This window comes from Coregonus lavaretus, assembly GCF_964263955.1.
Source record: "Coregonus lavaretus genome assembly, contig: HAP1_SCAFFOLD_517, whole genome shotgun sequence".
Classification (NCBI taxonomy): Eukaryota; Metazoa; Chordata; class Actinopteri; order Salmoniformes; family Salmonidae; genus Coregonus; species Coregonus lavaretus.
Window position 1 is genome coordinate 270051 of NW_028158141.1, and position 16182 is coordinate 286232.

The 16182-nt window shown below is 42.5% G+C and overlaps 1 protein-coding gene across 1 annotated transcript in view; it reads left to right on the forward strand.

Annotated features, from left to right (window-relative positions):
• The window catches only part of LOC311124376 (attractin-like), a gene marked incomplete at its 3' end in the record, with an annotated part of 141431 nt that overhangs the window by 59695 nt on the left and 65554 nt on the right, over positions 1 to 16182 (forward strand). The window contains exons 6-8 of the mRNA XM_084198537.1: positions 4168 to 4336; positions 13906 to 13996; positions 15344 to 15593. Of these exons, the coding sequence (XP_084054663.1) occupies positions 4168 to 4336; positions 13906 to 13996; positions 15344 to 15593 (510 nt within the window). The remainder of the gene's footprint in view (positions 1 to 4167; positions 4337 to 13905; positions 13997 to 15343; positions 15594 to 16182) is intronic.

Genomic DNA, 16182 nt, shown 5'->3' on the forward strand with positions numbered 1-16182 from the left:
TCTCTAAAACAGTCTCCATTCCACTCCTTGATATTCTATGACTTAATTATGTTATATATCGTAACATCTTATCCTAACTTATAACAAATTATCAAATCCATTTCAGATTAAAAGTCCTTTCCGCTCTTTGTTCATAAAATAGCCCATGTTGTCCCATTCAATTACTTAACTTCGTTAGCTGAATTTTTCTCCTTATTACTTATGTTTCCTTGCCATCGTGCGCTCATTAAAGCTTTATACGCCTCTTTCATATAATGTAAATCCCATTTCTTGTTGCTTACGACGATATTGTCAATTATATATTTTCGCGTATATATGTCATTTATCCCTTAAAAAATTAAAACTTGCTCATTATCATGCGGATAAATCACCAAGATATATGGTCCCACATTGAAAAATCCTAATTCACTTAATTTACAAGAGACTTATTCTAAATGCAGATTTGCCTGTAATAATTTTGTCATTTCCTGTTTCTCTCTTCGAGTTAAATGAAGCTCTGCTTTACTCTTAATGGTGACTGTTTTTCCAGATACCGGTCTACTAAGCTGGTCATTCATTACTGCTATTAGTTCATGCAATATTAGTAATTAAATACTTAAATCAAATCCCCATTCTGTATTTTAAATGTCGTTTGCCTATTTTGACTTTTTGGTGCTATGATTCAATATGTTGCATTGCATCTTCTCCATCTCCTGGCCGTTTTGAGTAATTCACTAGTTACTAATTTTCTCTTCACATCAGTACTCTACCTGTCAGAGGTTGAGTCTCCTTCATTTTGTACACGTCAAAGGGCCTCGAACCCAGTCATTTTATAATGCTTATGACTTGAACATCATGATAAAGGGCTCTGACCTTTATCCCTAAGCCAGCTGAGGACTTGAACCTCACAACTTTTCACATTAATGTCTTCTTTCTACCAAGGACTCAAACCTTCAAACAAAATACTAATTTCTCTTAGTTCTTTTACAACATGGTTGAGGCCTTGAACCTCTTCAAATGTAAATCAATTATAATTCCTTGAGGACTTGAACCTCTGAAAAATATATCTCTCTTACTTATATCTCTCTGATTTAGGCCTCAAACCTACACCAAAATACATTTTATAGGGCCTTTATAACCTTTTACCAAGACTTGAACCTATGACCAATGTTTATTCTATTTTATAATGTCGTACACTCCATAATCTCGTCATGTTGAGGACTCGAACCTCTGACCTATGTTATATAATGTCGTACACATTAAAAGGCCCTACGCCCAATCTTGTTACACCCATTCTCCTTCTCCTCTGTTGTTTTTAGTCATTACTCTGACCAAACCCTTCATAGAATCATAGCACCCCCTGTTATTGTCTAATTTGATAATTCTCCTCACATCTCACTAAATAACTCAATACCACTCATCGTCCCCCTCCAAAATATTGAATTTTAAAAGTTCGTTACAGCTCAGCTTCACCACAGATAAGCAGAATTTGACATAATCAAAAAAAATGAAAGTCTGCTTACCTGTTAGTTCGGCTGTGAACTGCATCCTGTTCGTTTAGACGCCAATCTGTTATGATGAGTTTCTCGGGTGTCAAGTAATTCATGATGCAAGAAGATATTTAACACTTATCTGGGGAGTTCATATAAATATTTAATAGGTACCATGGTTCGCATAACAAAAGACAGTGCTTTGCCTCTAGCTATTCCAAACTACTGAACAAAGAACATATCTCAGTTTATATAGCTTCAGTTACACGTTTCATCTGTTAACCATCAGTGGGTACTCCCTTCTCTGATGTTATTCCCTTTTCCCCCCAAGTCAGTATATCATATCCATCAATCATTCTACCATAAACATCAGTAATCTCCCTTGACATAATGGAATGCAGACTCTGTGGCACCAAGCCACTTCTCTACTAACTTTAACCTGGTTCACACAACACTATGACGCTATGAAATGACATCATCACAGTGTTCCTGTAGCAGCCGTGTTATTTGTGTCATTAACCTGCCAGGCTTCCATGGCTCCTGTCTGTTAATTACCATAATTTCAAAGACGCACTAATAAAATCAAGCCATCTGGTGTTCTGAACGCGCTCTTAACAGCCAGAGAAGGTGACTAAATCTAACGTTGGGTAACCGGTCTCTCTATTGCAGCTCTGTGTTCATCCCAACAGACTGCTTCAGTCTTAGCCCTCATTACACTGTCACGGTGCTCTAACTGGACAATACTGTGGAGATATTATAATCAGCTGTAGGCCTATTGATGCTGTAAGACTCCAAATGGACTAATTATCTAAAGGGCCATGAGACTGGGTTCAGCAGTACATTACTATACTAGCTGTCAGTCTGGTGTTTCATTATGAATATGTGACCCACCACCTGGATTCGGTCCTTTGTAGCAACATTTGAAATTGTGTTTGTTTTTTTACATTGAGACTCAGAGCTAGAAAATTGTATATCATACACTACAGTTACCCCACTTTTGATAAAAATGGTCCTTGAATGTTTTGGTACACCTACTGGAGAACTCTTCTTTGTCTACAGAGTAAGTGGTGTAGTAAACAACCAAAGATTTCAAGACCAAAAGTGGTAAAAGTAGAAAGCCTACAAAAAGGTAAACTCCAGGTAAAAATACACTATCTAGTCCTTGGCCAATATCCTAATCCGACTTTGGTGCAGGTCATGTTGTTCACATTGCTGTCTTTGTTAACCACAATATCAAATGAAATCTATGTTTTATTTGGCACATGCACAGGATACAGAAGGTGTAAACAGTACAGTGAAATGGTTACTTGCATAGTAGCAATATCAAAAACAGAATGTGTCCAGATAAAAATATTTCATAAATATTTGTATCATTATTAGATGACGTTTACCCGACACAGTAAATTGATGGGTCATGTGAAAGAAATGTTATAACCAACCCCCAGCCACATCTAGCTAAGTGGATGGGTCACTATTGTCTAGACATGTACACATGTTCATGAAATACAATAGATGGCTGTAATCACCCCCAGCCACACCTGGCTAACTTGACGGGTCATGTAATCATCTGGCGAAGTGGAGTCTTTTTTAGCTAACTAAACAATGAACCGGCTTAATCCCAACTCATACTACTACCAATACAAACATTGTCATAGCTGTAGTATGAATCTGCAGGTAGCTAAAGCTAACAAACTAGGTTCAATGTTAGCTAGCTAACATTAGGCTATAACTAGCAATACAAAAGGATTTCTGATTCGAATAATATTACTACACAGATCATACACAACGTTAGCTGGCGAGCCAACAAAATAATGTTCGCTAGCTAGCTAACTTGCAATGAAAACGACTTTTATGACAAAATTAGATACATATAATATCTGAAAATGTAGCTAGACTTACCCGTATACATGGATGAACGCTTCACGGCAGACTGGAACCATTTAACTCTGTTTTGTTTGTAGCTACATCTTTTTTGGCCAGCGTTGTGTCAAGTCACTCCGGTTCACAATGACCGTGGCTTGTGCAGAAAGTAGCCCATCACTTTTTCCAACTGATCTGTCGATAGTGCCTGCTAAATTTGTAGTTCTCGATTGCTAACATATCTTTCAAAAACGCTGCAGTAGAAAGGACTATCAACATATACTGAGCAGCTCATGTTATAGACAGAAGCATGCTACATGGCAGACCAATCCAAACTCATCTCCCGGGATGTCCCGCCCATTGATTATCTCAGCCAATCATGGCTAGCTGGAAGGTTCCTGTCTTTTTCTGTGGCTAAACCAACTAGGCTCATAATTTAACCATTTTATTCGTATTTACAGATGGACGTTTGTTATTAAGGCACATGAAAGTTCACATGTTCCAGAAGGCATTTCTGCCCCAGAAAACGCATTTTGATCATAAAAAACCCAAAAAGAAAACAAATCAAATGCCTCTCCTGTGATGTAGTGACGTGCTTCCTGAAACGGGTCACATATTAAGATGAGGTTAAATTCACTGAGTTTTTAGACTTACCTTAGATGATACTCCGGGCAATAGATGGTGTTTCTGCAAAATGTCTGAAATAAAAGACATATGGACACAAAGACATCAAATTATCATAGTAAAAGTGGACAAAAATAACTTTATTTCCTGTGAAGTTTGTGAAGCCCAATAAGGGAGTCAGGCTCTAACATGTACGTCTTCTTTCCCCCATCAGGTCCAGACTGCTCTGTGTCCGTCCCGGCCAACTCTTCGTTCTGGCAGCGGGAAGAGTACCCCGAGCCAGGGCTGGCCAGGGCTTCCCACAAGGCCGTAGTGGATCAGGGGGTCATGTGGGTCATCGGGGGTTATGTTTTCAACTCCTCAGACTACCAGATGGTCAAAGCGTAAGTACTAGACATCATTACATCACATATTAGCTAAGTACTGTGTGTATATTAAATACCAGCTCTGTACCAGGACAATTGCTCCTTTTCCGGCGTGAAGGATTTCTTCTGCCGAAACGTGCTTTTAAGTGGATAGTGTGAGATTTGGGCCTATAAGCCCTTTTTCTACTTACCTAGCGTCAGATGAATTCATGGATACCATTTTGAAGGAAGTTGCTAACTAGCTGTAGCACAATTGCTAACTAGTGTTAGCACAGTGACCGGAAGTCTGGTGTTCCCATAGACTTCCAATCATTGCGCTAACGCTAATTAGCAATGGCTCACTAAACTACCTTCAACTTAGTTGGGGGAAGTAGAAAAAGGGCTTAACCCTGCGAGACCCATGGTTGCCAAAATGTCATCCTGTACAGGTCCTAAGCTAAATAATCATGTCAAACCCTACATAGTACATTTCCTTAGACCCCAATGTAACTCTTAGTAGTATTTGTGTGTCAATATGATTATTGTAGAATCAGTTGCCTTCTGAAACAGAAACCATCAATAGGCTGAAAGGGTTGCTAAACTAAGACAGGGTAAGGTTCATATACTGATAGACGAGTAGGTTTCCTTTCCAAATACTGCAAATATGGACAACTAATTACTCCACAAGTAACTGTGATGTTCCCTCTAAACATCAAAAGAGCAAGAATTTATATATTGACAAAAAATGTGTGGTTTATTAGGTCAGAATACTGCCATTGACTACCATTCTTCCATTCTAAAGAAGTAAAAATCTCTCCAAATGAAACCAGAAGGACAACCAAATATTACTAAAAGTAAGTTAATGTTCTTCATGCATAGAAAACCCACAAAAATGTGATGCTGCTGATAGCGAAATACAAAAATATTTATTTTCAGATTTCACATGTTTTTGACACATTTTGATGTGATTTTTTAAAAATAGAATTTCAGTTTCTTTTCCATAAATGTTTACTACCAGTAACTATGCTTCCATCCAACCTGTTTGGTAAAACTCTACAAATATCGACAAAACTAGCTATTTTTTTCAACTGTAAAATGAATTATGCTAGAAATTGCAGTGGAAATGCTTTTATGTGCAAATATTAATATAATAACCATCATATCAAAATCAAATTAAATGTTATTGGTCGCATACACATATATTTAGCAGATGTTATTGCGGGTGTAGTGAAATGCTTGTGTTTCTTCAACAGTGTAGTAATATGTAATAATATATGTATATATATATATATATATATATGTATGTATATACAGTGGGGAGAACAAGTATTTGATATACTGCCGATTTTGCAGGTTTTCCTACTTACAAAGCATGTAGAGGTCTGTAATTTTTATCATAGGTACACTTCAACTGTGAGAGACAGATTCTAAAATCCAGAAAATCACATTGTATGATTTTTAAGTAATTAATTTGCATTTTATTGCATGACAAAAGTATTTGATACATCAGAAAAGCAGAACTTAATATTTGGTACAGAAACCTTTGTTTGCAATTACAGAGATCATACGTTTCCTGTAGGTCTTGACCAGGTTTGCACACACTGCAGCAGGGATTTTGGCCCACTCCTCCATACAGACCTTCTCCAGATCCTTCAGGTTTCGGGGCTGTCGCTGGGCAATACAGACTTTCAGCTCCCTCCAAAGATTTTCTATTGAGTTCAGGTCTGGAGACTGGCTAGGACACTCCAGGACCTTGAGATGCTTCTTACGGAGCCACTCCTTAGTTGCCCTGACTGTGTGTTTCGGGTCATTGTCATGCTGGAAGACCCAGCCACGACCCATCTTCAATGCTCTTACTGAGGGAAGGAGGTTGTTGGCCAAGATCTCGCGATACATGGCCCCATCCATCTTCCCCTCAATACGGTGCAGTCGTCCTGTCCCCTTTGCATAAAAGCATCCCCAAAGAATGATGTTTCCACCTCCATGCTTCACGGTTGGGATGGTGTTCTTGGGGTTGTACTCATCCTTCTTCTTCCTCCAAACACGGCGAGTGGAGTTTAGACCAAAAAGCTCTATTTTTGTCTCATCAGACCACATGACCTTCTCCCATTCCTTCTCTGGATCATCCAGATGGTCATTGGCAAACTTCAGAGGGGCCTGGACATGCGCTGGCTTGAGCAGGGGGACCTTGCATGCGCTGCAGGATTTTAATCCATGACGGCGTAGTGTGTTACTAATGGTTTTCTTTGAGACTGTGGTCCCAGCTCTCTTCAGGTCATTGACCAGGTCCTGCTGTGTAGTTCTGGGCTGATCCCTCACCTTCCTCATGATCATTGATGCCCCACGAGGTGAGATCTTGCATGGAGCCCCAGACCGAGGGTGATTGACCGTCATCTTGAACTTCTTCCATTTTCTAATAATTGCGCCAACAGTTGTTGCCTTCTCACCAAGCTGCTTGCCTATTGTCCTGTAGCCCATCCCAGCCTTGTGCAGTTCTACAATTTTATCCCTGATGTCCTTACACAGCTCTCTGATCTTGGCCATTGTGGAGAGGTTGGAGTCTGTTTGATTGAGTGTGTGGACAGGTGTCTTTTATACAGGTAATGAGTTCAAACAGGTGCAGTTAATACAGGTAATGAGTGGAGAACAGGAGGGCTTCTTAAAGAAAAACTAACAGGTCTGTGAGAGCCGGAATTCTTACTGGTTGGTAGGTGATCAAATACTTATGTCATGCAATAAAATGCAAATTAATTACTTAAAAATCATACAATGTGATTTTCTGGATTTTTGTTCTCCCCACTGTATGTGTGTGTGTGTGTATATATATATATATATATATATATATATATATATATATATATATATATATATATATATAATATAATATAATAACAATACACAACAATACACACATCTAAAAGGTAAAATAATGGAATTAAGACGAGCAATGTCGCAGTCCAGAGTATGAATAAACACTACCAGTCAAAAGTTTTAGAACACCTACTCATTCAAGGGTTTTTCTTTATTTGTACTATTTTCTACATTGTAGATTAATAGTGAAGACATCAAACTATGAAATAACACATGGAATCATGTAGTTACCAAAAAAGTGTAAACAATCAAAATATATTTGAGATTTGAGATTTTTCAAATAGCCACCCTTTGCTTTGATGACAGCTTTGCACACTCTTGGCATTCTCTCAACCGGCTTCATGAGGTAGTCACCTGGAATGCATTTCAATTAACAGGTGTGCCTTGTTAATTTGTGGAATTTCTTTCCTTCTTAATGCGTTTGAGCCAATCAGTTGTGTTGTGACAAGGTAGGGGGGTATACAGAATATAGCCCTATTTGGTAAAAGACCAAGTCCATATTATGGCAAGAACTGCTCAAATAAGCAAAGAGAAACGACAGTCCATCATTACTTTGACATGAAGGCCAGTCAATCTGGAAAATGTCAAGAACTTTGAAAGTTTCTTCAAGTGAAATCGCAGAAACCATCAAGCGCTATAATGAAACTGGCTCTCATGTGGACCGCCACAGGAAAGGAAGAACCAGAGTTACCTCTGCTGCAGAGGATAAGTTCATTAGAGTTAACTGCACCTCAGATTGCAGCCCAAATAAATGCTTCACAGAGTTCAAGTAACAGACACATCTCAACATCAACTGTTCAGAGGAGACTGTGTGAATCAGGCCTTCATGGTCGATTGCTGCAAAGAAACCACTACTAAAGGACACCAATAATAAGAAGAGACTTGCTTGTGCCAAGAAATACGAGCAATGGACATTAGACTGTGGAAATCTGTCCTTTGGTCTGATGAGTCCAAATTTGAGATTTTTTGTTCCAACCGCTGTGTCTTTGTGATACGCAGAGTAGGTGAACGGAGGATCTCCGCATGTGTGGTTCCCACCGTGAAGCATGGAGGAAGAGGTGTGATGATTGTGGGGGTGCTTTTCTGGTGACACTGTCAATTATTTATTTAGATTTCAAGGCACACTTAACCAGCATCGTTATCACAGCATTCTGCAGCGATACACCATCCCATCTGGTTTGCGCTTAGTGGGACTATCATTTGTTTTTCAATAGTACAATGACCCAAAACACACCTCCAGGCTGTGTAAGGGCTATTTGACCAAGAAGGAGAGTGATGGAGTGCTGCATCAGATGACCTGGCCTCCACAATCCCCTGACCTCAACCAAATTGAGATGGTTTGGGATGAGTCGGACGGCAGAGTGAAGGAAAAGCAGCCAACAAGTGCTCAGCATATGTGGGAACTCCTTCGAGGCTGGTTCAACGAATGCCAAGAGTGTGCAAAGCTGTCATTAAGGCAAAGGGTGGCTATTTGAAGAATCTCAAATATATTTGATTTGTTTAACACTTTTTTGGTTACTACATGATTTCATATGTGTTATTTGATTTCATATGCGTACGCACCCTTGTGGGGCCCCAGTGTTGAGGATCGGCGAAGTGGAGATGTTGTTTCCTACCTTCACCACAACAGGACCCAGTTGCACACTTAGCTTAATGATGAGCTTGGAGTGTACTATGGTGTTGAAGGCTGAGCTGTAGTCAATGAACAGCATTTTTACATAAAGTTGAAGTCGGAAAGTTTACATACACTTAGGTTGGAGTCATTAAAACTCGTTTTTCAACCACTCCACAAATTTCGGTTAGGACATCTACTTTGTGCATGACACGAGTAATTCTTCCAACAATTGTTTACAGGCAGATTATTTCACTTATAATTCACTGTATCACAATTCCATTGCGTCAGAAGTTTACATACACTAAGTTGACTGTGCCTTTAAACAGCTTGGAAAATTCCAGAAAATTATGTCATGGCTTTAGATGCTTCTAGGCTAATTGACATAATTTGAGTCAATTGGAGATGTACCTGTGGATGCATTTCATGGCCTACCTTCAAACCCAAAAAATTGTGGACCTCCACAAGTATGGTTCATTCTTGGGAGCAATTTCCAAACGCCTGAATTTACCACGTTCATCTGTACAAACAATAGTACGCAAGTATAAACACCATGGGACCACGCAGCCGTCATACCGCTCAGGAAGGAGACGCGTTCTGTCTCCTAGAGATGAACATACTTTGGTGCAAAAAGTGCAAATCAATCCCAGAACAACAGCAAAGGACCTTGTGAAGATGCTGGAGGAAACAGGTACAAAAGTATGTATAGCCAAAATAAAACAAGTCCTATATCGGCATAACCTGGGCTCCCGAGTGGCGCAGCGGTCTAAGGCACTACATCTCAGTGCTTGAGGCGTCACTACAGACCCCCTGGTCCGATTCCAGGCTGTATGACAACCGGCCGTGATTGGGAGTCCCATAGGGCGGCGCACAATTGGCCCAGCGTTGTCTGGGTTTGGCCGGTGTAGGCCGTCATTGTAAATAAGAATTTGTTCTTAACTGACTTGCGTCGTTAAATAAAGGTAAAATAAAAATTAAATAAATAAAAAAACCTGAAAGGCCGCTCAGCAAGGAAGAAGCCACTGCTCCAAAACCGCTATAAAAAAGCCAGACTACGGTTTGCAACTGCACATGGCGACAAAGATGGTACTTTTTGGAGAAATGTCCTCTGGTCTGATGAAACAAAAATAGAACTGTTTGGCCATAATGATCATCGTTATGTTTGGAGGAAAAAGGGGGTCGCTTGCAAGCCGAAGAACACCATCCCAACCGTGAAGCACAGGGGTGGCAGCATCATGCTGTGGGGGTGCTTTGCTGCAGGAGGGACTGGTGCACTTCACAAAATAGATGGCATCATGAGGAAGGAAAATGATGTGGATATATTGAAGCAACATCTCAAGACATCAGTCAGGAAGTTAAAGCTTGGTTGCAAATGGGTCTTCCAAATGGACAATGACACCAAGCATACTTCCAAAGTTGTGGCAAAATGGCTTAAGGACAACAAAGTCAAGGTATTGGAGTGGCCATCACAAAACCCTGACCTCAATCCTATAGAACATTTGTGGGCAGAACTGAAAAAGCGTGTGCGAGCAAGGAGGCCTACAAACCTGACTCAGTTACACCAGCTCTGTCAGGAGGAATGGGCCAAAATTCACCCAACTTATTGTGGGAAGCTTGTGGAAGGCTACCCGAAACGTTTGACCCAAGTTAAACAATTTAAAGGCAATGCTACCAAATACTAATTGAGTGTATGTAAACTTCTGACCCACTGGGAATGTGATGAAAGAAATAAAAGCTGAAATAAATCATTCTCTCTACTATTATTCTGACATTTCACATTCTTAAAATAAAGTGGTGATCCTATCTGACCTAAGACAGGGAATTTTTACTAGGATTAAATGTCAGGAATTGTGAAAAACTGAGTTTAAATATATTTGGCTAAGGTGTATGTAAACTTCTGACTTCAACTGTAGGTTTTCCTCTTGTCCAGGTGGGATAGCTATTATATTATATCTCTCCACAGTGTTTATTGCTGTTGGCTGTTCTAAGACCAGAATGTTTCCCTCATTTGGATCATTTGGTCTCACATTATCCCTTTAAGATCAGAGTGACAAGTTGCACTCTACACTCACTGTCCAGTTTATTAGGTACACCACCCTGTTTACGAAAATGAATCGCTCCTACAGACAGTGAGTCACGTGGCCGTGGCTTGCTACATAAAGCAGGCAGACAGGCTTTGAGGCATTCAGTTACTCTTCGATTGAACATTAGAATGGGCAAAAGGAGTGACCTAAGCGACTTTGAGCGTGGTATGATCGTCAGTGCCAGTCGCGCCGGATCCAGTATCTCAGAAACGGCCGGCCTCCTGGGCTTTTCACGCACGACAGTGTCTAGGATTTCCAGAGAATGGTTGGACAAACAAAACACATCCAGTCAGCGGCAGTCCTCTGGGCGATAGCTACTCGTTGATGGGAGAGGTCGAAGGAGAATGACAAGAACTGTGCAAGCTAACAGGCAGGCTACAAACAGACAAATAATGACGCAGTACAACAATGGAGTGCGGATCGGCATCTCGGAACGCACAGCTCGTCGGTCCTTGTCATGGATGGGTTATTGCAGCAGACGACCACACCGGGTTCCACTCCTATCAGCTAAAAACAAGAAGAATCGTCTCCAGTGGGCACGCCATCACCAACACTGGACAACTGAGGAGTGGAAATACATCGCCTGGTCCGACAAATCCTGTTTCCTGTTGCGTCATGGTGATGACAGAGTCAGGATTTGGCTTAAGCAGCATGAGTCCATCAACCCATTTTGCCTGGTGTCAACGGTACAGGCTGGTGGTGGTAGTGTACCGCTGTCCAATCTGCTGTCCAATCTGCCGTCCAATCTGCCGACCAATCTGCCTTCCAATCTGCCGTCCAATCTGCCGTCCAATCTGCTGCCCAATCTGCTGCTCAATCTGCTGTCCAATCTGCCGTCCAATCTGCCTCCCAATCTGCTGCCCAATCTGCTGTCCAATCTGCTGTCCAATCTGCTGTCCAATCTGCTGCAACTGTTATGCCATCTCGTCAGCACGGACCAATATCACTGTGAAACATGTCCGACTTGTAGAATCCATGCCCTGAAAGAATTTAGGCTGTTCTGGAGGCAAATGGGGGTCTGACCCAGTACTAGATGGGTGTACCTAATTAACTGGCCAGTGAGTATTTGTAACAAACAGAGCAGTGGTGCAAATGAGAGCCACGAGCCTCCATCATCTCAGCGCCCAATCAGATGGTGGCAACGTAATACAATGGAGTAGAATGTCTTTATGAAAAGTCACCAGAAGTGTAAATATTAAAGCATTAGACCCATCACTAAAAGCTTCAGTCATACAAAAGTTATACTTAAATCCCAACTGGTTCTCTAGCAAATTAGCAAGATTGTCTCACCCAATGTTCAAGAATGGCCTTTTTCCCTTTATTCAGATTGCAACCTCTCACTTTCAGTTATTTGAAAAGGAAATAATCTCCCAAATATCACTTTTTCTAAAACAAGCCATAGAAAGTTGGTTGCAATTTCAATTTAATCCTCCAGAAACGACAGAACAAATAATGCAACAAATATTGCGGTTAAACTCAAATATACTAATTGATAAAAAACCATTTTTTTTGAAAAAAATGTTTAAAGAAGGTATAATCTTGGTAAATGATATCATCGGTAGGACTGGTGGAGTTATGCCGCTAACATGCAGCTAACAAAAACATATGGAAATGTCTGCTCTATCCAAAATTACAACCAAATAATTGCGGCATGGAAGAGGAAAGTGGAAGGGGGAGAAAGTAAGGAACTTGTCTGTTGGATCAGAGGTGAATAGTGGTCCGTACAGGCCCTGCATTAAAGAACATAATTGGTTAAAGAAAATTGTGATAAATAAAAAAGTATACCAGTTTAATTTAAGGACCAAAGGATTGACAGCCGTCCCATATAGATTGCAAAATAATTGGGAAGAGATTTTTGACGTACCTTATTCCATGGCATAGTGTTTATGAACTGATACACAAAATGACGCTGGTTTCAAAACTTATAATTTTAATAAAGATATAAGAAAGATATGGCATTTAGAAGCAAACCGGATGGACGTCATGAAAACGATCGGAGAGGTTGAGGGTAGAGGAAGTTCAGGAGTAAAAACAAACATAATAGAATTATTGTCAAGTTGACTGTGTCCATAAAATGTATATAGTATGTATAAGCTGGAAGTAGAGGCATTGTTGTTCACTAGTTTACTCCAATTAGGGAACGGGTTGGAAAGTAATAAAGATTTTAAGATAAAGAAAATACCTTATAGTCGTTCTACAAAAATATTGTCCCGGGGTGGGGGGGGGTCTTGCCCCCGGACCTCTTCCCCGGACCTCTTGCCCCCGGACCTCTTGCCCCCGGACCTCTTGCCCCCGGACCTCTTCCCCGGACCTCTTGCCCCCGGACCTCTTGCCCCCGGACCTCTTCCCCGGACCTCTTGCCCCCGGACCTCTTCCCCGGACCTCTTCCCCGGACCTCTTGCCCCCGGACCTCTTGCCCCCGGACCTCTTGCCCCCGGACCTCTTCCCCGGACCTCTTGCCCCCATCAAATGCAAACTCAATGGAGAATCTTATTTTAGTAGGAAATGGACCCATAATGTAACCACACCCCACTGGGCCTACCTGGTCCTGGCCTACCTGGTCCTGGTCTACCTGGTCCTGGTCCACCTGGTGCTGGTCCTGGCCTACCTGGTCCTGGTCTTCCTGGTCCTGGTCCTGTCCTACCTGGTCCTGGCCTACCTGGTCCTGGTCCTGGTCCTGGTCCTGGCCTACCTGGTCCTGGTCCTGGTCCTGGCCTACCTGGTCCTGGTCCTGGTCCTGTCCTACCTGGTCCTGGCCTACCTGGTCCTGGTCCTGGCCTACCTGGTCCTGGTCCTGGTCCTGGCCTACCTGGCCCTGGCCTACCTGGTCCTGGTCCTGTCCTACCTGGTCCTGGTCCTGGCCTACCTGGCCCTGGCCTACCTGGTCCTGGTCCTGTCCTACCTGGTCCTGGCCCTGGCCTACCTGGTCCTGGTCGTGGCCTTCCTGGTCCTGGTCCTGGTCCTGGTCCTGGTCCTTGCCTACCTGGTCCTGACCTGTGATGCTTTTCTCAGTGGTCCTAAACTTCTCTCTCTCCTCCCAGGTATAACCTCAGCTCCCAGCGCTGGCTGTCTCTCAACCGCTCTGTCAACTCAGTCATGGGACGATACGGACACTCTCTGGCACTACATGAGGTATGGGCTCTATGGACATAGTGGTTCATCTGTAGTAATATTGACAAAGTACTATTTAGTTGGCAATAGTAGAATACTCTGTAGAATACACTTACGCTTGCTTTGTTAGAAGCTTTGCCTTGGTGCTGACCTCAAACATCAATTCTCAAAAATCTCTTTCACCCTGTGGTAGATGGCCTGTTAGTGCTTTTCCCCATAATGTGTTGTGATGTCAGCTAAATTCCTGTTGTTATCTGTTGTGTTACGAGACCTAAGATCTTGCCATCTCCTGTCCGTCTCCCTAATGTCATATTATAACCTGTCATAACCTGTCCTCCTGTCTAACATCCTGTTCCTCCTCTAACCCAGGGGAATATCTACATGTACCTGTCCTGTCTAACATCCTGTTCCTTCTCTAACCCAGGGGAATATCTACATGTACCTGTCCTGTCTAACATCCTGTTCCTCCTCTAACCCAGGGGAATATCTACATGTACCTGTCCTCCTGTCTAACATCCTGTTCCTTCTCTAACCCAGGGGAAGATCTACATGTACCTGTCCTGTCTAACATCCTGTTCCTTCTCTAACCCAGGGGAAGATCTACATGTACCTGTCCTGTCTAACATCCTGTTCCTCCCCTAACCCAGGGGAAGATCTACATGTACCTGTCCTCCTGTCTAACATCCTGTTCCTCCTCTAACCCAGGGGAATATCTACATGTACCTGTCCTGTCTAACATCCTGTTCCTTCTCTAACCCAGGGGAATATCTACATGTACCTGTCCTGTCTAACATCCTGTTCCTCCCCTAACCCAGGGGAAGATCTACATGTACCTGTCCTGTCTAACATCCTGTTCCTCCTCTAACCCAGGGGAATATCTACATGTACCTGTCCTGTCTAACATCCTGTTCCTTCTCTAACCCAGGGGAAGATCTACATGTACCTTTCCTGTCTAACATCCTGTTCCTCCTCTAACCCAGGGGAAGATCTACATGTACCTGTCCTGTCTAACATCCTGTTCCTTCTCTAATCCAGGGGAAGATCTACATGTACCTGTCCTGTCTAACATCCTGTTCCTCCTCTAACCCAGGGGAATATCTACATGTACCTGTCCTCCTGTCTAACATCCTGTTCCTTCTCTAACCCAGGGGAATATCTACATGTACCTGTCCTGTCTAACATCCTGTTCCTCCTCTAACCCAGGGGAAGATCTACATGTACCTGTCCTGTCTAACATCCTGTTCCTCCTCTAACCCAGGGGAATATCTACATGTACCTGTCCTGTCTAACATCCTGTTCCTTCTCTAACCCAGGGGAATATCTACATGTACCTGTCCTGTCTAACATCCTGTTCCTTCTCTAACCCAGGGGAAGATCTACATGTACGGAGGGAAAATAGACTCTACTGGCAACGTGACCAGCCAGCTGTGGGTGTTCCACATCCAGAACCAGACCTGGGTGTCCCTCTCCGCCCGATCCCAGGATCAGTGGGCCGTGGTGGGACACTCTGCCCACGTAGTGCCCCCCCTGCTGGAGGGCGGTAGTCCGGTCATGCTGGTGCTGTTTGGACACTGCCCTCAATACGGATACATCAGCCAGGTGCAGCAGTATAACTTGGGTGAGTGGGACCATATATGGTGTTCCTGTATTCAACTGTTGGTCCTGTAGATTTACCAGCACCCAGTAAACATATTGTGTATTGATTTGTTGTTCTTAATCCCTCTGTTATGAAGTATCATTACATATACACTATATATTCAAAAGTATGTGGACACGCCTTCAAATTAGTGGATTCTGCTATTTCAGCCACGCCGTTGCTGACAGGTGTATAAAATCGAGGACACAGCCATGCAATCTCCACAGACAAACATTGGAAATAGAATTGCCTTACTGAAGAGCTCAGTGACTTTCAACGTGGCACCATCATAGGATGTCACCTTTCCAAAAAGTCAGTTCGTCAACTTTCTGCCCTGCTAGAGCTGCCCCGGTCAACTGTAAGGGCTGTTATTGTGAAGTGGAAACGTCTAGGAGCAACAACGGCTCAGCCGCGAAGTGGTAGACCACACAAGCTCACAGAACGGGACCGCCGAGTGCTGAAGCGCGTAGTGCATAGTTCCAAACTGCCTCTGGAAGCAACATCAGCACAATAACTGTTTGTCGGGAGCTTCATGAAATGGGTTTCCATGGCCGAGCAGCCACACACAAGC